We start from the raw sequence: 18,450 nt of genomic DNA, 5'->3' as shown, positions 1-18,450 counted from the left end.
GTGTCTGGGTTTATTTCTGGGTTCTCTATTCTGTTTCATTGGTCTGTACGTCTGTTTTGGTACCAGTACCACACTGTCTTGATTACTGTGGCTTTGTGATATTGTCTGAAGTCTAGGAGAGTTATGCCTCCTGCTTGGCTTTTTTTTTCCCCCCCCTCAGGATTGCTTTGGAAATTCTGGGTCTTTTGTGGTTCCATATAAATTTTTGGATTGTTTGTTCTGGTTCTGTGAAAAATGTCATGGGTAATTTGATAGGCATTGCATTGGCTCTGTAGATGGCTTTGGGCAGCATGGCCATTTTTACAATATTAATTCTTTCCATCCAGGAGCATGGAATACCACTACATTTCTTTGAATCCTCTTTCATTTCCTTAATGTTTTATAGTTCTCAGCATATACCTTTCACCTCCCTAGGTTTATTCCTAGGTATTTAATTTTTCAGGGTGCAATTTTTAAAAAGTATTGTATTTTTATATTCCTTTTCTAATGTTTCATTGTTAGTATACAGAAATACAACCTATTTCTGAATGTTAATCTCTTACCCTGTGACTTTGCTGAATTCATTGATCAGTTCAAGTAGTTTTTATGTGGTGTCCTTAGGGTTTTTTACATATAGTATCATGTCATCTGCATGCAGTGACAATTTTACTTCTTCTCTTCCAACTTAGATACCTTTTATTTCTTTTGTCTGTCTGATTGCTATGGCTAGGTCTTCCTATACTATGTTGAAAAAAGTGGTGAGTGGGCATCCTTGTCTCGTTCCAGATTTTAGCGGGATGGCTTTCAGCTTTTCTCCATTGAGTATTATATTGGCCTGGGTTTGTCATAAATGGCTTTTATTGTGTTAAGGTATGTTTCTGCTATACCCACTTTGGTAAGAATTTTTATCATGAATGGATGTTGGACTTTGTCAGATGCTTTGCCTGCATCTATTGAGATGATCATGTGGTTTTTGACCCTTCTTTGGTTAATGTGGTGTAGGACATTGATTGATTTGCATGTGTTGAACCATCCTTGTGAACCTGGGAAGAATCCCACTTGGACATGGTGTATGATCCTTTTTATATGTTGTTGGATTCTGTTGGCTCAAATTTTGTTGAGAATTTTAATGTCTACATTCATCAAAGATATTGGCTTGTGATTTTCTTTTTTGGTAGAATCCTTGTCTAGTTTGGGTATTAGGGTGACAGCGGCTTCATAGAATGTCTTTGGGAGTGTTCCTTTTTCTTCAACCTTTTAGAAAAGTTTAATAAGGATGGATATAAGTTCTTTGTGTGGTAGAATTCACCTGTGAAGCCATCTGGCCCTGGATTTTTGTTTGTAGGGAGTATTTTTATTACATATTCAATTTCATTTCTAGTGATCAGTCTATTCAATTGACCTGTTTCTTCTTTTTTTATTTTTTTATTTATTTTTTATTTATTTATTTATTTTTTGTCTTTTGTCTTTTTTGTTGTTGTTGTTGCTATTTCTTGGGCCGTTCCCGCGGCATATGGAGGTTCCCAGGTTAGGGGTCTAATCGGAGCTGTAGCCACCGGCCTACGCCAGAGCCACAGCAACGCGTGATCCGAGCCGCGTCTGCAACCTACACCACAGCTCACGGCAACGCCGGATCGTTAACCCACTGAGCAAGGGCAGGGACCGAACCCGCAACCTCATGGTTCCTAGTCGGATTCGTTAACCACTGCGCCACGACGGGAACTCCACCTGTTTCTTCTTGATTCAGTTTTGGTGGACTGTATGTCTCTAGAAAGTTGTCCATTTCTTTTAGGTTGTCAAATTTGTTGACATATAGTTGTTCATAGTATTCATAGTTTTTTGCATTTCTGCAGTATCCATTGAGATTTCTCTTTTTCCATTTCTTGTCTTTTGTCCTTTTTAGGGTTGCAGCCGAGGCATATGGAGGTTCCCAGGCTAGGGGTCTCATCAGAGCTGTTGCCACCAGCCTCCACAAGAGCCTCAGCAACACCAGATCTGAGCCGCATCTGTGACCTATACCACAGCTCACGGCAATGCCAGATCCTTAACCCACTGAGCAAGGCCAGGGATTGAACCCACAACCTCATGGTTCCTACTCAGATTAGTTTCTGCTGTGCCACAATGGGAACTCCTCTTTTTCCATTTCTTATTTTGACTTTTTTTCCTCTTTTTGCTGAGTTTGGCCAGAGGTTTGTCAGTTTTCTTTACCCTTTCAAAGAACCAGCTCTTGGTTTTATTGATTTTTTTCTATTGTTTTTTGAATTTCTATTTTATTGATTTCCTCTCTGATCTTTGTGATTGCCTTCCTTCTGCTGACTTTGTGTTTTGTTTGTTCTTCTTTTTTTTAATTCTTTTAGATGGTAGGTTAAGTTGTTGATTTGAGATTTTTCTTCTTTTCTGAGGAAAGGCTGTATCACTATGAACTTCCCTCTAAGCACTGCTTTTGCAGCATCCCATAGATTTTGAATGGTGGTGTCTTCATTATCATTTGTCTTAAGGTATTTTTTTAATTTCCCTCTTGATTTCCTCATTGACCTGCTGGTGTTTTAGTAGCATGTTGTTTAGTCTCCATATAGTCAGTTTCTTCTCATTTCTTTACCTGTGGTTGATTTCTAGTTTCATGTCATTGTGGTCAGAGAAGATACTTAAAATAATTTTTTTTTTTTTTTTTTTTGTCTTTTTGCCATTTCTTGGGCCGCTCCTGTGGCATTTGGAGGTTCCCAGGCTAGGGGTCAAATCGGAGCTGTAGCCACCGGCCTACACCAGAGCCACAGCAACGCGGAATCCGAGCCGCATCTGCAACCTACATCACAGCTCACGGCAACGCCGGATCGGTTAACCCACTGAGCAAGGGCAGGGACCGAACCCACAACCTCATGGTTCCTAGTTGGATTCACTAACCACTGAGCCACAACGGGAACTCCTTAAAATAATTTCTATACTTTTAAATCTGTTGAGGTTAGTTTTGTGCCCCAGTAAGTGGTCAATCCTTGAGAATGTTCCATTTGCATTTGAAAAAAAATATATATTCTGACTTTTTTGGATGTAATGTCCTGAAAATGTCAATTAAGTCTAACTTTTCTATTGTGTCATTTAGGATCTCTGTTGTCTTATTGCTTTTCTGTCTAGAGGATCTGTCCATTGATGCGAGTGGGGTGTTAAATTCTCCTACTATTATGTATTCACATTAATTTCTCCTTTTATGTCTGTTAGTATTTGTTGTATTTATCTGGGTGCTCCTATATTAGGGGCATATATATTGACAACTCTAATATCCTATTCTTGAATATTGGATCTTTTTATCATTAGTGTCCTTTGCAGTCTTTCTTTTTGGCCTTTGTTTTAAAGTCTATTTTGTCTGATATCAGTATTGCAACTCCCACTTTCCTGTCTTTTCCATTCTCATGAAATACCTTTTTCCATCCCCTCCCGTTCAATTATATGTATCCTTTGCCCTAAGGTGAGTCTCTTGTAGGCAGCATATTGTATGGTCTTGTTTTTTTATCCAGGCTGCCATTCTACGTCTTTTACGTGAAGCAGTCCATTGAAATTTAAGGCAATTATTGATAAGTATGTATGTATTGCCATTTTAAACCTTGTTTTCTAGTTGATTCTATGTTTCTCCTTTTTCCTTTCTCTTTTTTGTTGGATAACTTCCTTTCATTTTATTTTTATGCTTGTGTCCTTTTTGTGAATGTAATTTTTGGTCTTGATTTGTGGCTGCCCTGTTTTTCAAGTACTTTAACCCCTTCCTATATCTGCAGATAGTCATATAGGGTCAAACATATTATTAAAAGAAAAAAAGTCTAGATTTTCTTGCTTTCCTTCCCCACATTCTATGATTTTGAAGTCCATTTTTTAACATCTTCATGTTTGTCTTTGTGCTGTTCCTTGTATTTATCGTCCCTATTACAGTAGGTTTTTTTTTTTTTTTCCTTTTAGATCTGTATACTGGCTTATTTAAGTGATTGCTTTCCAATTGTGATTTCCTCCATCCTATTTCTTCTTACTTCTTTTTTTATTTAGAGAAGCCTTTTTAGTATTTCTTTTAGAATGGGTATATTTTTGCTGTACTCTTTTAGCTTTTGTTTGATGGAGAAATTCTTTATTTCTCCATCTATTTTAAATGATATTCTTGCTGAGTAGAGTATTCTAGGCTGCAAATGTTTCCCATTTAGAACTTTGAATGTATCTTCCACTCTCTTCTGGCCTGTAGTGCTTCTGTAGAGAAATCAGCTGATAGCCTTATGGGGTTCCCTTATAACTAATGCTTTGTGTTTCTCTTGCCTTTAGAATCCTCTCTTTAACTTTTGCCATTTTTATTATAATATGATTGATGTGGACCTGTTTGGATTCAACTTGTTTGGGGCCTTATGTGCTTCCTGTAACTTGATAACCGTTTTCTTTAGATTTGGAAAGTTTTAGAAACAGTTTTCAAATATATTTTCAATCCCCTTTTCTTTTTCTTCTTCTGGAATTCCTAATATGTGTAGATAGGCCCACTTTGTATTATTCCATAGATCTCTTATATTGCTTTCATGTTTTTTCATTTGGTTTTCTTTCTTTCTTTCTTTCTTGTCTTTTGTCCTTTTTAGGGCCACACCCACAGCATATGGAGGTTCCCAGGCTAGGGGGTCAGTTGGAGCTGTAGACCCTGGCCTATGCCAGAGCCACACCAACGCCAGATCTGAGCCACGTCTGCGACCTACACCACAGCTCATAGCAACGCTGGATCCTTAACCCACTGAGCAAGGCCAGGGATCGAACCTGCAACCTTATGGTTCCTAGTTGGATTCATTTCCGTTGCACCACAGTGGGAACTCCTCATTTGGTTTTCTGTCTGCTCTCCTGATTGGGTGATTTCCATTATCCTATCTTCCAAGTCACTAATTCATCCCTCTGCATTACTCATTCTGCTCTTTAGTGCCTTTAGCTCAGTTTGTGTCTCTGCAAGTGAATTTTCTGTTTTTTCTGGGTTCCTCATATTTTCTAGTTCCTTTCTAAAGTAATCTGCATTACTGTTTATATCTGCTCTTAATTCCTTCATATTCAGACTTCAGTACTTTCACTTCAGTACCTTCAGTACTTTCACTGTCTCCCTTTTGAACTCAGTGTATATTAGACTGCAAAGGTCTTTCATTGTTTGCTGCTTCAGGTGAATTCTCCTGTTCTTTTAACTGGGAGCGGTTCCTCATCTTCTTCATTTTGCTTATATTTTTTTTAATTCTGTGAGTTGAGAGAAACCAACTACTGTAGTCTTGGAGGGCTATTTCTATGCAAGAGCATCCCTTTGTATTTTGTGGGGTCGGGGGTTACTATTTATTTTTGGTGTGGGAGTTTGGATATTTGCTGTCTCTTTCCTTAGTGTGAGCAGGCTGTTATCCCCTTGATAGGGTGCTGCGTGTGTTTCCAAGAAGGAGGCAATGGTCAGAAATAGTAGTCAGTGCCAGGTTGCTGGGCTCTTGACAGTAGCAAGGACTCACTAGAAGGTGGCACAGGCTACTCCTAGTTGCAGGGCCCTGGGAAGTGGTAATGAGCCTCAGGCAGATTTAGGCAGCGGCTGGAGCATTTGGCAGTGCCAGCAGCAGGGTGTGCAAGTTCGCAGGGAAGAGAGAACAATGGGTGGTATTTGGTTATAATGTCCTCTGAGGTGACTGGTGCTGAAAGTGATGCCTGTTCATGGACTCCTAGTGGTGGTGGGCCACCCCCATCTCTGGAGTCAGAGCTAACTGTGGTGGTTTTTCCCTGCCACCTGTAGACCATGCAAGAAGCACCCTGTCCCACTTAGCCCATGGAGGAGGTGCTACACAGGTTGCTCCTAGTTGCAGGGTCCTGGAAAATGACAGTGATCAGGCATGTGTAGGCGGTGCCCGGAGCATTTGGCAGTGCAACAGTGGGGCAGGTGCATTCTCAGGGAATGAGAGCAACAACAGGGATACTCAGTTGCAGTGCCCTTTTCTTTGCCAACCTCTGAGGTGACTGGGGCCACCGATGGAGCCTGTTCACAGACCCATAGTGTAGAGCCATGCCCCCCTCTGGTTTCTGAGATGACTGCTGTGGTTTGTCCCTGCTGCTTGTAGATCACACACGAGGTGCCATGTCACACTTAGCCTCCTACTGCCCTTAGGCCACATAAGAGATGCCTGGTCTCCCATAGTCCGAGCAAGTTGGTGCCTTGCCACCTGTAGCCTGCACTAGAGGCACCCTGCCCTCTGAGAGTCTATTCATACTCAGGGAAACAGATTCCTATGGTGATCCACCCCTCCTCCTCACCCTCCCCAGCAATGCACCTTGCTTTTCCTATGGATCCAGACCTCTGCCTGGGTTCCCTCCTCTGTGGCGTTCCACTCCCCAGCCCATGGTGCACTGTTCCCGAGCCCCTCAGGCTGTCTCCACACAGCCAACTCTAGTCCTCTCCCTGGAACTGGATTCCAGAGCCTGAGTGTCAGTGGCCAGCCCCCACCCAAGCATCTCTGTCTGTGGTGTCCAGGACAGTGGTGCAGATGATCTGTGCGGCTCTCACTCTGCTTTGCCCTCCTTAGGCCAGCAGCTGTGCTTTTCTCTGAGCTCTTCCTCTGGCTTGGCTGATATCCCCATCGGTTAGGTGGCTTCCCAAGGTGTGGGTTACTTTCCTTTTTAACAGCTCCCTCTCAGGAGTGCTAGTCCCATTCTGATTCCTTTTCTCTCTCTCTCCTTTTGTTCTACCCAGTTAAATGGAGGGTTTCCTGCCCTTTCTGGAGGTTTAAGGTCTTCCGCCAGCTTTCAGTAGATGTTCTGTGCAAATTGTTCTACACATAGTTTTTTTTTTTTTAATGTGTTTGTGGGAGATCATGAGCTCCATGGCTTACTCCTCCACCATCTTGATCCTTCTCCTCTTAATGCAATTTTTAAAGGAATTGTTTTTTCCACTCCCTTTCTGCTACTTCATTATTAGTGTAAAGAAATGCAATAGATTTCTCTAGATCAACCTTGTATCCTGCTACCTTGCCAAATTTATCAGTTCTAGTAGTTTCTCTGTGGAATCTCTAGGGCTTGCTCTAAATTGCACCAAGTGACACAACCTAGATGTCCATTGACAGATGAATGGATTAAGAAGATGTGGTACATATACACAGTGGAATACTACTCGGCCATAAAAAGAAATAATGCCATTTGCAGCAACACACATGTAACTAAGAGATTCTCGTATTAACTGAAGTAAGTCAGAAAGAAGAAAAACAAATACCATATCACTTATGGCATAAATGAACTTATCTCCAAAACAGAAACAGATCACAGACACACAGAACAGACTTGTGGTTGCCAAGGGGGAGGGAGGAGGGAGTGGGATGAACTGGGTTTAGTAGATGTAAACTACTACATTTAAAATGGATAAGTAATGAGATCCTACTATATTACACAGGGAACTATATCCAATCTCAGGATAGAACATGATGGAAGATAATATGAGAAAGAGAATACATATATATGTAAAACTGGGTCACTTTGTACAGTAAAAATTGCACAATTATATAAACCAACTTTAATTTTAAAAATTAATAAATAGCACTATGCCGTTGGTACATGATGACAGTTTTGTCTTGTCCCTTCTAATTTGGGTAACTTTTGTTTCTTGTCTGATTGCTGTGGTTAGGACTTCCAGTCCCTTGTTGAATACAAATGGTGAAAGTAGGCATCCTTTCCTTGTTCCAGATTTTTGCAGGAAGGCTTGCTGCTCTTCACCACTGAGTATTATGTCAGCTATGAGTTTTTCATAATTGGCTTTTATTTTGTTCAGATATATTCTCTCTGATTGCATTTTGTAAGACTTTTTATCCTAAATGGATGTTGAATTTTATCCAGTGCTTTTCCTGCACCTGTTGAGATGATCATGTGGTTATTATATTTTGGTTGATGTGTATGTATCACAGTGATTGATTTGCACATGTTGAACCATGCTTGTGAGCCTGGAGCGAACCCAACTTGATTATGTTGTGTATTCCTTTTTTCTTTTACTGAAGACTAGATCATTTGCAAGGTTGTGTTAGTGTCTGGTGTACAGCAAAATGATTCAGTGTTTCATCTATGTGTGTGTATTCTTTTTCATATTCTCCTGCATCATGGTATTATCACAAGATACTGCACCTTAGAACATTGGGTTTTTTTCCTATTTGGTATATAGTAGTTTGTATCTGGTACTTCCAAACTCCTAATTTGTCCCTATTCCTCTTCCCCCTTTGATAACCATCAATTTGTTTTCTATGTCTGTGAGTCTGTTTCTCTTTTGTATTAAGTTCGTTTGTATCATGTTTTAGATTCCACATATAAAGTGGTGTCGTATCAGTATCTTTATCCACTGATTTGTGCATGGACATTTAGGTTGCTTCCATGTCCTGGCTGTTTTAAATAATGCTGCTATGAATGCTGAGGTGCATGTGTCATTTTGAATGAAAGTTTTCTTTGGATATATGCCCAGAACTGGGATTGCTGGATCACGTGGTAACTTTTTTATTTTTTTAAGTGACTTCCATACTGTGCTCCATACTGGTTGCACCAATTTATATTCCCACCAGTAGGGTAAGAGTGTTCCCCTTTCTCCACGACCTCGCCAGCATTTTCATTTATATACTTGTTTATTTCTGGCTGGCCATTCTGAGTGATGTGAGGTGTGCTACCTTATTGTAGTTTGGGTTTGCGTTTTTCTAATAGTGATGTTGAGCATTTTTCCATGTGCCTATTGGCCATGTGTATGTCTTTGGAGAAATGTCTATTTAGGTATTCTGCCCCTGTTTAGATTGTGTGGTTTGCATTTGTTATTGAGTTGTATGAGCTGTTTATATAGTTTGGAAATTAAGCCCTGTGGGTCGCTTCGCTTGCAAATATTTTATTCTGCTTTGTGGGTAGCCTTTTGTTTGGTTTTTGGTTTCCTTTGCTTATTAGTTTGACTGGGTACCCCTTGTTTACTTCTTTTATTTCTGTTTTGTTGGGAGACTGACCTAAGACAATATTGCTATGGTTTGTGTCAGAGTGTTTTGCCTGTGTCCTCTCCTAGGAGTTGTATAGCATCATCTCGTATGTTTAAGGCTTCAGACCATTTTGAGTTACCTTGTGTGTATGGTGTGAGGGAGTGTTCTATCTTCACTCATTTAGGTGGGGCAGTCCAGCTTTCTCAGCACCACTTCCTAAAGACATTGTATGTTGTTGCCTCCTTAGTCAAAGATTAACTGACCGTGGGTGTGTGGGTACACGACTGGGCCCTCCATTCTGTTCCATGGATCCACATGTCTGATTTTATGCCAGTACCACCCTGCTTTGATTTCTGTGGCTTTGTAGGATTGCCTGATGTCTGGATGGCTTATGCCTCCAGCTTTGTTCTTTTCCCTCGGAATCACTTTGGCAATTCTGGGTCTTTTGTGGATCCATATAAATCTTAGGATCATTTGTTCTAGTTCTGTGAAAAATGTCATGGCTAATTTGATAGGGATCACATGACACCTGGAACAGTTTGCTTTGTCCATTTTAACAGTATTAAAGCTTCCACTGCTAGAGCATGGGGTATCTTTCCATGTCTTTGAGTCATCTTCAGTTTTCCTTGTCAGTGTTTTATTGTTCTCCTTGTAAATGTCTCACCTCCTTGGTCAGATTTATTCCTAACGTGATTTTTTATACAATTTTGAAAGGAATTGCTCTTTCCTCTCCCTTTCTGACAGTTCATTATTAGTGTAAAGAAATGCAACAGGTTTCTATAGGTCAATCTTGTGTCCTCTACCTTGACAATTTTATCAGTTCTAGTAGTTTCTGTGTGGAGTCTTTAGGGTTTGCCATAAATAGCACCATGTCATCAGCACATAATGACACTGTTACCTCTTTGCTTCTAATTTGGCTAATTTTGTTTCTGTTTTTCTTGTCTGTCTGTGGTCTTCCAGTCCAACGCTGAATATAGTGGTGAGAGTGGGCATCTGTACCTTGTTCCAGTTTTTGCAGGAAGGCTTGCAACTCTTCAGCATTGAGTATTATGTTAGCTGTGGGTTTTTCATAAATGGCTTTTCTTTTGTTCAGACATATTCTCTCTATATACGCTTTGGTAAGAGGTTTTTTAAATCATGAATGGAGTTCATTCAGTGCTTTTTCTGTACTTATTAAGTTGATAATGTGGGGGGTTTTTTGTTTGTTTTGTCTCTTTTTTTAGGGCTGCACCTGCAGCATATGGAAATTCCCAGGCTAGGAGTCTAATCAGAGTTGTGGCTGTTAGCCTATGCCACAGCCACAGACATGCCAGATTCAAGCCATGTCTGCAGTCTGCACCTCAGCTCACAGCAATGCCAGATCCTTAACCCACTGAGCAGGGCCAGGGACTGAACCCACATCCTCACGGATACCAGTCAGGTTCATTACCACTGAGCCACGATGAGAACTCTGATGATCATGTGGTTTTCGTATTTCGTTTGGTTGATGTGGCATATCACATTGATTTGGGTATACTGCATCATGCTTGTGAGCCTGGAATGAACCTAACTTGATTGTAGTGTATTATCCTTATTTCTGTTACTGAAGTATAGTTCATCTGCAAGGTTGTGTTAGTTTCTGGGGTACTGCAAATGATGCAGTGATTCATACATGTTTGTGTACTCCTTTTCATATTCTCTTGCATCACAGTTTATTACAAGATACTGAATATAGTTCTACATACTATACTTTAGGACCTTGTTTCCCTATTTGATATATAATCACTTGTATTTGCTAATTTCAAACTCCTAATCTATCCCTTCCCCCTTTGGTAATAATCAATTTGTTTTCTATGTCTGTTTCTTTTATAAATAATTTGTATGTTTTGAATTCCACGTATAAATGATATCATGTATTTGTCTTTGAATGACTTGACTTAGTTCAGTAATTTCTGTCTAATCCATATTGTGGCAAAAGCCATTGTTTCCTTTTCTATGGCTTATTCCATTGTGTGAGATATATACATCACATCTTCTTTATCCATTGATCTGTGGATGGACATTTAGGTTGCTTCCATGTCCTGGTTGTTGTAAATAGTACTGCTATGAACATTGGGGTGCACAAATCTTTTGAATAAGTTTTTTTGGATATATGCCCAGAACTGGGATTGCTGGATCACATGATATCTCTTTTTGGTTTTTTAAGGAACCTCCATTCTGGCCGCATCAATGTGCATTCCCACCATAGGGTAGGAATGTTCCCTTTTCTCCATGCCCTCTCCAGCATTTATCATTTGTAGACCTTTGTGTGTGTGTGCGTGTTTGTTTTTAATGGCCATGGCCATTCTGACCAGTGTAAGGTATGCTACCTCATTGTAGTTTGGGTTTGAATTTTTATAATAATTAGCAACATTGAGCATCTTTTCATATGCCTATTGACCATGTGTATATCTTTGGAGAAATGTCTGTTCAGGTCTTCTGCCCCTGTTTGGATTGGGTTGTTTGGGTTTTTTTTTTATTGAGTTGTATGAACTATTCTGATATTATTTTTTAAATTAAGCCCATGTAGGTCACTTCATTTACAAATATTTTATCCTACTGCATAGGTTGTCTTTTCATTAGGTTTATGGTTTCCTTTGCTATGAAAAAGCTTATTATTTTAAGTAGGTGCTATTTGTTATCTTTTGCTTTTATTTCTGTTCTGTTGGGAGACGGATTGCTGTGGGTTATGTCAGAGTTTTGTCTATGTTCTCTCCTAGGAGTTGTATTGTGGTGTGTCCTATATTTAAGTCTTTAGGCTATTTTGAGTTAATTTTTGTGTATGATGTGAGGGAGTGTTCTACCTTCACTGATTTAGGTGTGGCAGTCCAGTTTCCCTATCACCATTCGCTGAAGACACTGTCTTTTTTCAATTGAATATTGTTGCCCCCTTAGAATTAAGTGACCATCTTAAGTGTGTTGGCTCTCCATTCTGCTCCACAGGTCCATAATGACAGTTTTACCTCTTCCTTTCCAATTTGGATAACTTTTATTTCTCTTTCTTGTTTGACTCCTGTAGCTAAGACTTCTAGTCCAATGTGGAATACAAGTGGTAAGAGTGGGCATCCTTGCCTTATTCCAGACTTTTGTAGGAAGGCTTGCATCTCTTCACCATTGAGTATTATGTTAGCTGTTACTAACATAATATTATGTTAGCTACTTACTTTCATAAGTAGCTTTTATGTTCAGAAATTTTTCCTCTATACCCACTTTGGTGAGAGGTTTTTTATTTTTGTTTTTTTTAAATCATGAGTGGATGCTGAATTTCATCCACTTACTGAGATGATCATGTGGTACACCACATTGATTGATCTGGGTATGCTGAACCATGCTTATGCACCTGGATTGACTCCAGCTTAATCGTGGTGTTGATCCTTTTTTATATGTTGATGGATTCATTTTGCTAATATTTTGTTGACAATTTTTGCAACTGTATTTATCAAAAATGTTGGCCTGTAATTTTCTTTTTTGATATTATTTTGCCTGGTTTTAGTGTCAGGGTGATAATGACTTCATAGAAATACTTTGGCTGTGGTCCTTCCTCTTCAATTTCTTGAAAGAGTTTGAGAAGGACAGGTATAATTTGATTGTATGTTTTGTAGAATTTTCTTGGTGAAATCATCTACTCCTGGTGTGTTGTTTGCATGATTTTTTTTTATTCCAGATTTTATTTCTAGTGATCAGTCTGTTGCAATGTTCTATTTTTTTATTGATTCAGTTTTGGTGGATTTTATATTTCTAAAAACTTGTCCATTCTAGGTTGTAGAATTTGTTGGGATATAATTATTCATAGTATTCTCTTATGGATTTTTGTAGTTCTGAAGTATTAGTTATTTCTTCTCTTTCATTTATTATTTTATTTTCAGCCTAGCAGAAGCTTGATTACCCTTTCAAAAAATCAGCTCTTGGTTTTATTGATTTTTTTTGTTTGTTTTTTAAATCTCTTAATTTCCTCTCTGATCTTTATTATTTCCTTCTTTCTGTTATCTTTAGGGTTTTTTTTTAATTCTTCTAGGTGTAGGTTAGGTTTGAGATTTTTCTTTTTTTTTTTTTTTTTTTTTTTGAGGAAGGCCTTTATCCTTATCAATTTGCCTCTTAGGGATAGTTTTGCTCCATCCCATTGATTTTCTATGGTTGTATCTTCATTGTCATTTGTCTCAAGGTTTTTTAAAAATTTCATCTTGGATGTCATCACTAACCCTTTGATTTTTTAGTAGCATGTTGTTTTGTCTTCATGTAATCCTTTTTTTCTCGTTTCTCTTTCCTGTGGTTGATTTTTTAGTTTCAAGCCATGTGATCAGAAAAAATGCTTGATGTATTTTCTTTCCACTTAAATTTAAGCTTGTTTTGTGACCTTGTGTGTGATGATGTATCCTAGAGAATGTTCCATGTATACTTGAAAAGAACATGTATTCTGGTTTTTTTGGGGGGGGATTTAACATCCTGAAAATACATTTTTTTCCTCTCCTCCCTGACATTTTATGATTTTGCTGTTCACTTTTATCTTTATGTAACAAGCAACAACTTTTAGAAGTTTCTAAAATTAATGCAAATAATTGAAATTATAGGAGAGGATGTTAAGGAGAGATTATGAAAAAGAGGCAAGAACAAGAAAAAAGCAATTACTACTCCAGCGCAAGAAAAGGCCCTTAAACATCTGAATATTGCTGACCCAGGCCATAAGCAAGGTAGGTCTCTGTCATTAAACTTCTGTCACTCACTACTGGTCTAGCTACAAGCAGCGTGTAGTTACCAAGACCCACAGCAACGGCAAAGGGGCTCACAGCTCTAAGGAACAGGCGTAAGCATCCAGACACCACTTCTTAGGTGGGCATGCCTCCTCACCAAGCATATCCTGGCCCCTCTTTCTCTAGGGGTTTACTCCAAAGCAAGCAGGTGCTCAGGGAACCAAGTCATTTAGCAGAAAACTGTATAGCAAAGGCGGCACTGCTTGACTTGTTTCTGGCAAAGAATGAATGGGCTGAGAGCCAGAAATGAAAACCTGCATTACCTGAATGACAGTCTTCACAGCCTGAATAACTCTTCAGAAACACTTTTCACTTCCTATTCATAATGGAACGAGATGCCTAGCAGTTACATGTGCAGATATCTGAAGGGATGAAATCCGTGTCCTTTGGTGAGACAGAGCCATACCATCCAGCTGGCAGGGGACCACCCCAGATGGCTCAATCCATCATTCCGGTCTAAGCAGATGTGGATGATGGAGATGGAAGGAAAAACCTGGGAAACCAAAAACATGAATTCCAGACCTCCTTTAAACAGGTGTGACCACCATCCTGGTGGAGCTACCGAGGGAAGCGCTTGGAACTGAGGAATTGCTGCTCACCTACGTCTAGTCAGCAGTCACACACAACCATTTTCACCACAAGGGGGCGCAGGCGCTCTCACCAGCAGTGGGTTTGGAGCTGCCACCACCCCAGCAGGTCTCTCCCCTGTACACCAAAATAAACAAATGAATGCAATCATCCACAATGATTAAGATTTAGGATATTTAATTACTTGTTTCTTAAGAGATTATTGCTGCAGTTAGGAAGGGAGCACTGAGATGGGAAAGGAGGAGGTTAGACAGAAAAGACTGAAAAGAGCCAAGTACCATTTTCCAAGTACAAAACTGGTCATCTTAAAAGTGACATGGCAGTATATTCACACAACTACTTACATCTAATGCAGAAACATGACAGTACAGTTTTTGCAGAGGCCAATGTGACATCTGCTAGCAACATGATACCATTAAGACATTCCACCCATCTCTGCCAGACTAGGTATTACTAATAGGCACAGAAACATACAGAATAGAAAGCCCACACATGTTGAGTCAAACTAATGCTCACAATCATAAATTAAAGTGGCAACAGCAGGTCCCTTTGAAAAACACCATTGCCCCCCCAACCCCAGCAGCAATGTCACAGCACGGAGGGAGGTCCTGGAAGCAACAGCACATGTGGCAAGGCACGTGCTTCTCCATTTTAGCAGCTGACAAACCACAATGGTGCCTGCTGGGCAGTTCTTGGTCCCTGGACTTCCTCCAGCATGACACATACACACTGGAGACTCAGGGACAGTTCACACACAGCTCTGACCACAGCTCCTCGCTCAGGAGGCACACAGCAGTTCAGCAACCAAGGGGAGCATGACTCCCATGAATCTCAGCCTCTGCCTCCTCACTCACACCAACCGCCATTGGAACCCACAACAGACAGAATGAAACACACCACACCAGCCCTGCCACGGCAAGGCCAGCTGCTCAGTTATTGTGGAGGAAGTACAGTGCTAAAGAACATGTCAGACAAACACGCCAAGGAGCTTGGGGGAGGAGGGGTGGCCTGGGCATCTTGGTTGTCCCGGCCAGCATTCCCAGTCAAGGAGGCGAGTGGATACCAGCCTGAAGAGGCAGAATATTCAGGAGTCCCTGAGACAGGTGGTGGAACAGTGGGAAGTTCTCCTGACTTAGCCCTACCCAGATCAAAACCTCAGAGACTGGTCCATTTCCCCTCAGGCCTGAGTCAGGATCAGCCCATCACCACCCTTGGCTGAGGAGGAAGGCACAAGGTATGTTCGTCATGAGAGGACAGTGGCTCGCCCTGGATCAGGGCTCTGTAAGGGGGAAGAGGGTAGGAGGTGGGTGCAGGGTTGGGTCCTGTCCCTGCACCACCCTGAGCAACTAGTCTTAGGAAGGAATCCCAGGCTCTAGACCACACGTGACATTTGCCATCACTTTCCTATTCTAGAAAGTTTATCTCAGACTAGCAGGGCTGAGGAGCGTCCAGTACCTGAGGCTTAACTGCCAGAGTACCTTTGGGATCTGAATAAAGGGGGAAGAGGCAGGAAGACACACTAATGCAGAAAGAGATTTCCCTGGCCTTGAGGGCCCTCTCATGCCCTCCTCACGGCCACCTCAGGTAAGTCAAGGCAACTTGTGAAGGTGCTTTGAGCTGTTCTTTCAAGCATAGTCTCATGCATCCCCACCACCAACTCTGGTGAGGCACACATTTGAATTTGGGTGCTCGTCCTACTCTGATACTCAGAAAAGTATAGAAAAGGTCTGGTTCCGATTATCACTGGCCCAAGAGAAGGTTCAGGTGTGTTCTGAATACTGCCAGTTCAGAGAGGCAGCACCAGGGCCTGAAGGTCCTAGATTCTCTGGAAACTGCAATCTCTTCCCAGTCCATGGAAATAGGAATGAACCAATGGGAACACAGTTTCAAACAACAATCTTCAGTCAAGTATCAAATGGAAACTGCAGGCAAAGAAGAGGACCAGCAGACCGCTCCAAGCTCTCCTTGGCGGACTGAGCAGATCCACTTGACTGCAAGCACCCTGCCTCACAGAATCAACGGCTCTTCAACCTGCACCCTGGAGAAATAACACGAGCTGCAGTCAAAGGGACTCTGCGACAATCACCACTCTAAGAGGAGAGCCGGAAAAGCCTCCTGCTTAGAGAAAGCCTTACTCCACCCAGGGAGACATTGGTTAGGGAACGCTTCCTGTCTGACCAGCCCATCTGCCCGAGGTAACAAAGCCAACCTGTTCCTACCGCATAAACTGCAGCCCAGGTTCCCTAAGGAGTCGGGCCAGGTCAGAGCTGCCACAATGTGACTAAGTGAAGTTGAGAGAGAGAGAGAGGTTAGAGAAGGGAACAGTTAAAAGAAGTCCCAGGGTCGCATTTAGAACAAGGGCGAAATAATTATGTCACGGAATCCTTTGGGTCTTCACGTTAAAAACCACAAAAGGATGGAAACAAGAGTCCTGAGGATCAAGCTGTCTCATGGTCTGTTTCGCTGTGCTCTAAGGAGCAAGACCAGATGTTGAAACGGCGGGGCCTGTCCCATACCCCGAGAACCTTCCAGAGGCCAGACGCCCCTCGGAGCTACAGAGGGTCCCAGCTCAGCGGGGTTTTGGAGAACCATTCATCTGGCTGCCCTGAGGTACAGCGTCTGTGCTGAAAAGGCTGTCCAAGAAGAAGGAGGACAATTCTGCCACCAGGTTCCTGTCGATGGTAGCCTGGGCCATGCCGTAGATCGCACCCTACAAACCCATCAAAGGACATCATTAGTGACAAGGGGCTCAAAGCCAAGATAAAGCTGTGGTCATGCCTCCTTTACCGGTCCTTGTTGTGCTCCCTGTGCTCCACCCCCCCACACCCCAACTCCATTCCCACCCCAGGTGCTCTTCTAGCAGAAAGACAGCTGGCCTAGGACATCTTTCACAGGGACCTGCCTCTGCCTTTCTGCCCAAAGAACTATCCTGTGGGATTTGGTGTAGAAAATTATAGAGGAAAAAGTCCTCTACTGTGTCCCTGTGTCAAAATTTTCTTCAAATGGACACTGCCCCCATCTGCCTTTGTCTAGCACTTTCAAATTTAGAGCATGCTTATTATATACAGCATAGCTCATTTGAGGCTAAAAACCCTGGGAGGGGTGAGGCAGAGAGCATCAGCTCCAAAGGAAGAGGATGGTGGAAAGGGGGGCGGGGGCAAATGCAGCAACAGACTTGAGGATACCTGATTCTTTCAAACCCCCACCAACACCTACCCTTCGACAGGAAGGAACCCCCCCCCCCCCCGCCCAGGGGTCCCTACCATTCCTGTGGTCTTGGCTTTAGGATTCTTCATGATCTGAGTGACGGATTCCCGGATGTCCTTTAGGAACTGTATGGCCACTCGCTTCCGGGTGTGTACCAGCGTGATGCAGAAATGAATGCTACAGGAGAGGAAAGAGACAAAGTGAGATGAATCTTGGAAAAAGAAAATTCTAAAACCAAGTGGCCCCCAATACAGGAACTTATTGGTTGTGTCTGCATGTTGGGCCAAGTGTAGTCATGCAAGCCGTTCCCAGTCCTGGGCCTCAGGGCTCTCAAACACACAGGCTGGGGAGCGTAGGCTGGCACGAGGGCTCCATGGCCTGAAGCGTGATCAAGAACCGCCCTGGTCAGAGGAATACAGCTGGCTGTTCTGTCCCAACCCCTCCCTGTAGAAACTGCCATTCCTGCAACCATGTGCCAACCAATGGGGTTCTTTTTTCTTAGAAGATAAACCCTCATGGGAACAGAGCTACATGGCTGGGGTCTCGAAGGACTTCAGGGCACAGAAGAAACTCACTCCCCTTGGAGGGAGACTGGGGTACAGAGGGATGGTGAAGGGGGAAAACTGGGTCTAGATGGGACTGACAACAGCGCCGAGAGCATGGGTGGATCAGGGCTGCATGGAGGACACTGAAGAGACCTATTCTATTGGGCAGGAGTGTTTACTTAAAGGCATCACAGAAGATTAGAAAAGCACCATAAAGATGACAGTAGCAGCCCTGAATGATTAGAGGCCCTCTGGAAGGTTCTGAGCTCAGTATTACTCAGGTAATGAGAGCACCTGAGGATGGGAGAGTACAAAGCCCAGAAAGAGTGTGTGTGGTGGGGCGGGGATGAGGGGGATCTCGTGACTGACCGCTGGTCTCAAGAGGCTGCCACCTAATCTGGCCAGTTTAAAGCTAGTCTT

At 42.0% G+C, this 18,450-nt stretch overlaps 2 protein-coding genes across 11 annotated transcripts in view; one reads left to right on the top strand and one right to left on the bottom strand.

The window, feature by feature from the left end:
* The window catches only part of PCBD1 (pterin-4 alpha-carbinolamine dehydratase 1), a 37,940-nt gene that overhangs the window by 12,472 nt on the left and 7,018 nt on the right, over positions 1–18,450 (top strand). The window contains exons 4-5 of one of the 2 annotated variants that reach the window (XM_021071954.1): positions 13,511–13,630; positions 14,226–16,299. In XM_021071954.1, coding sequence (XP_020927613.1) covers positions 13,511–13,603 — 93 coding nt within the window. In that variant the 3' untranslated portion in view covers positions 13,604–13,630; positions 14,226–16,299. Of the gene's footprint in view, positions 1–13,510; positions 13,631–14,225; positions 16,300–18,450 lie in introns of those variants that run through there. The other variant, XM_021071953.1, reaches the window with a different exon arrangement.
* Positions 12,977–18,450, bottom strand: part of SGPL1 (sphingosine-1-phosphate lyase 1) — an 84,929-nt gene continuing 79,455 nt past the window's right edge. For 8 of the 9 annotated variants that reach the window (XM_005657411.3, XM_003133063.4, XM_005657406.3 and 5 more), the window contains 2 exons: positions 17,542–17,662; positions 14,439–16,988 (listed from right to left, as the gene is read on the bottom strand). In XM_005657411.3, coding sequence (XP_005657468.1) covers positions 16,848–16,988; positions 17,542–17,662 — 262 coding nt within the window. In that variant the 3' untranslated portion in view covers positions 14,439–16,847. Of the gene's footprint in view, positions 14,184–14,289; positions 17,663–18,450 lie in introns of those variants that run through there. The other variant, XR_002338876.1, reaches the window with a different exon arrangement.

This window comes from Sus scrofa, chromosome 14, assembly GCF_000003025.6.
Source record: "Sus scrofa isolate TJ Tabasco breed Duroc chromosome 14, Sscrofa11.1, whole genome shotgun sequence".
Classification (NCBI taxonomy): Eukaryota; Metazoa; Chordata; class Mammalia; order Artiodactyla; family Suidae; genus Sus; species Sus scrofa.
This window is presented reverse-complemented; position numbering and strand designations above follow the sequence as displayed.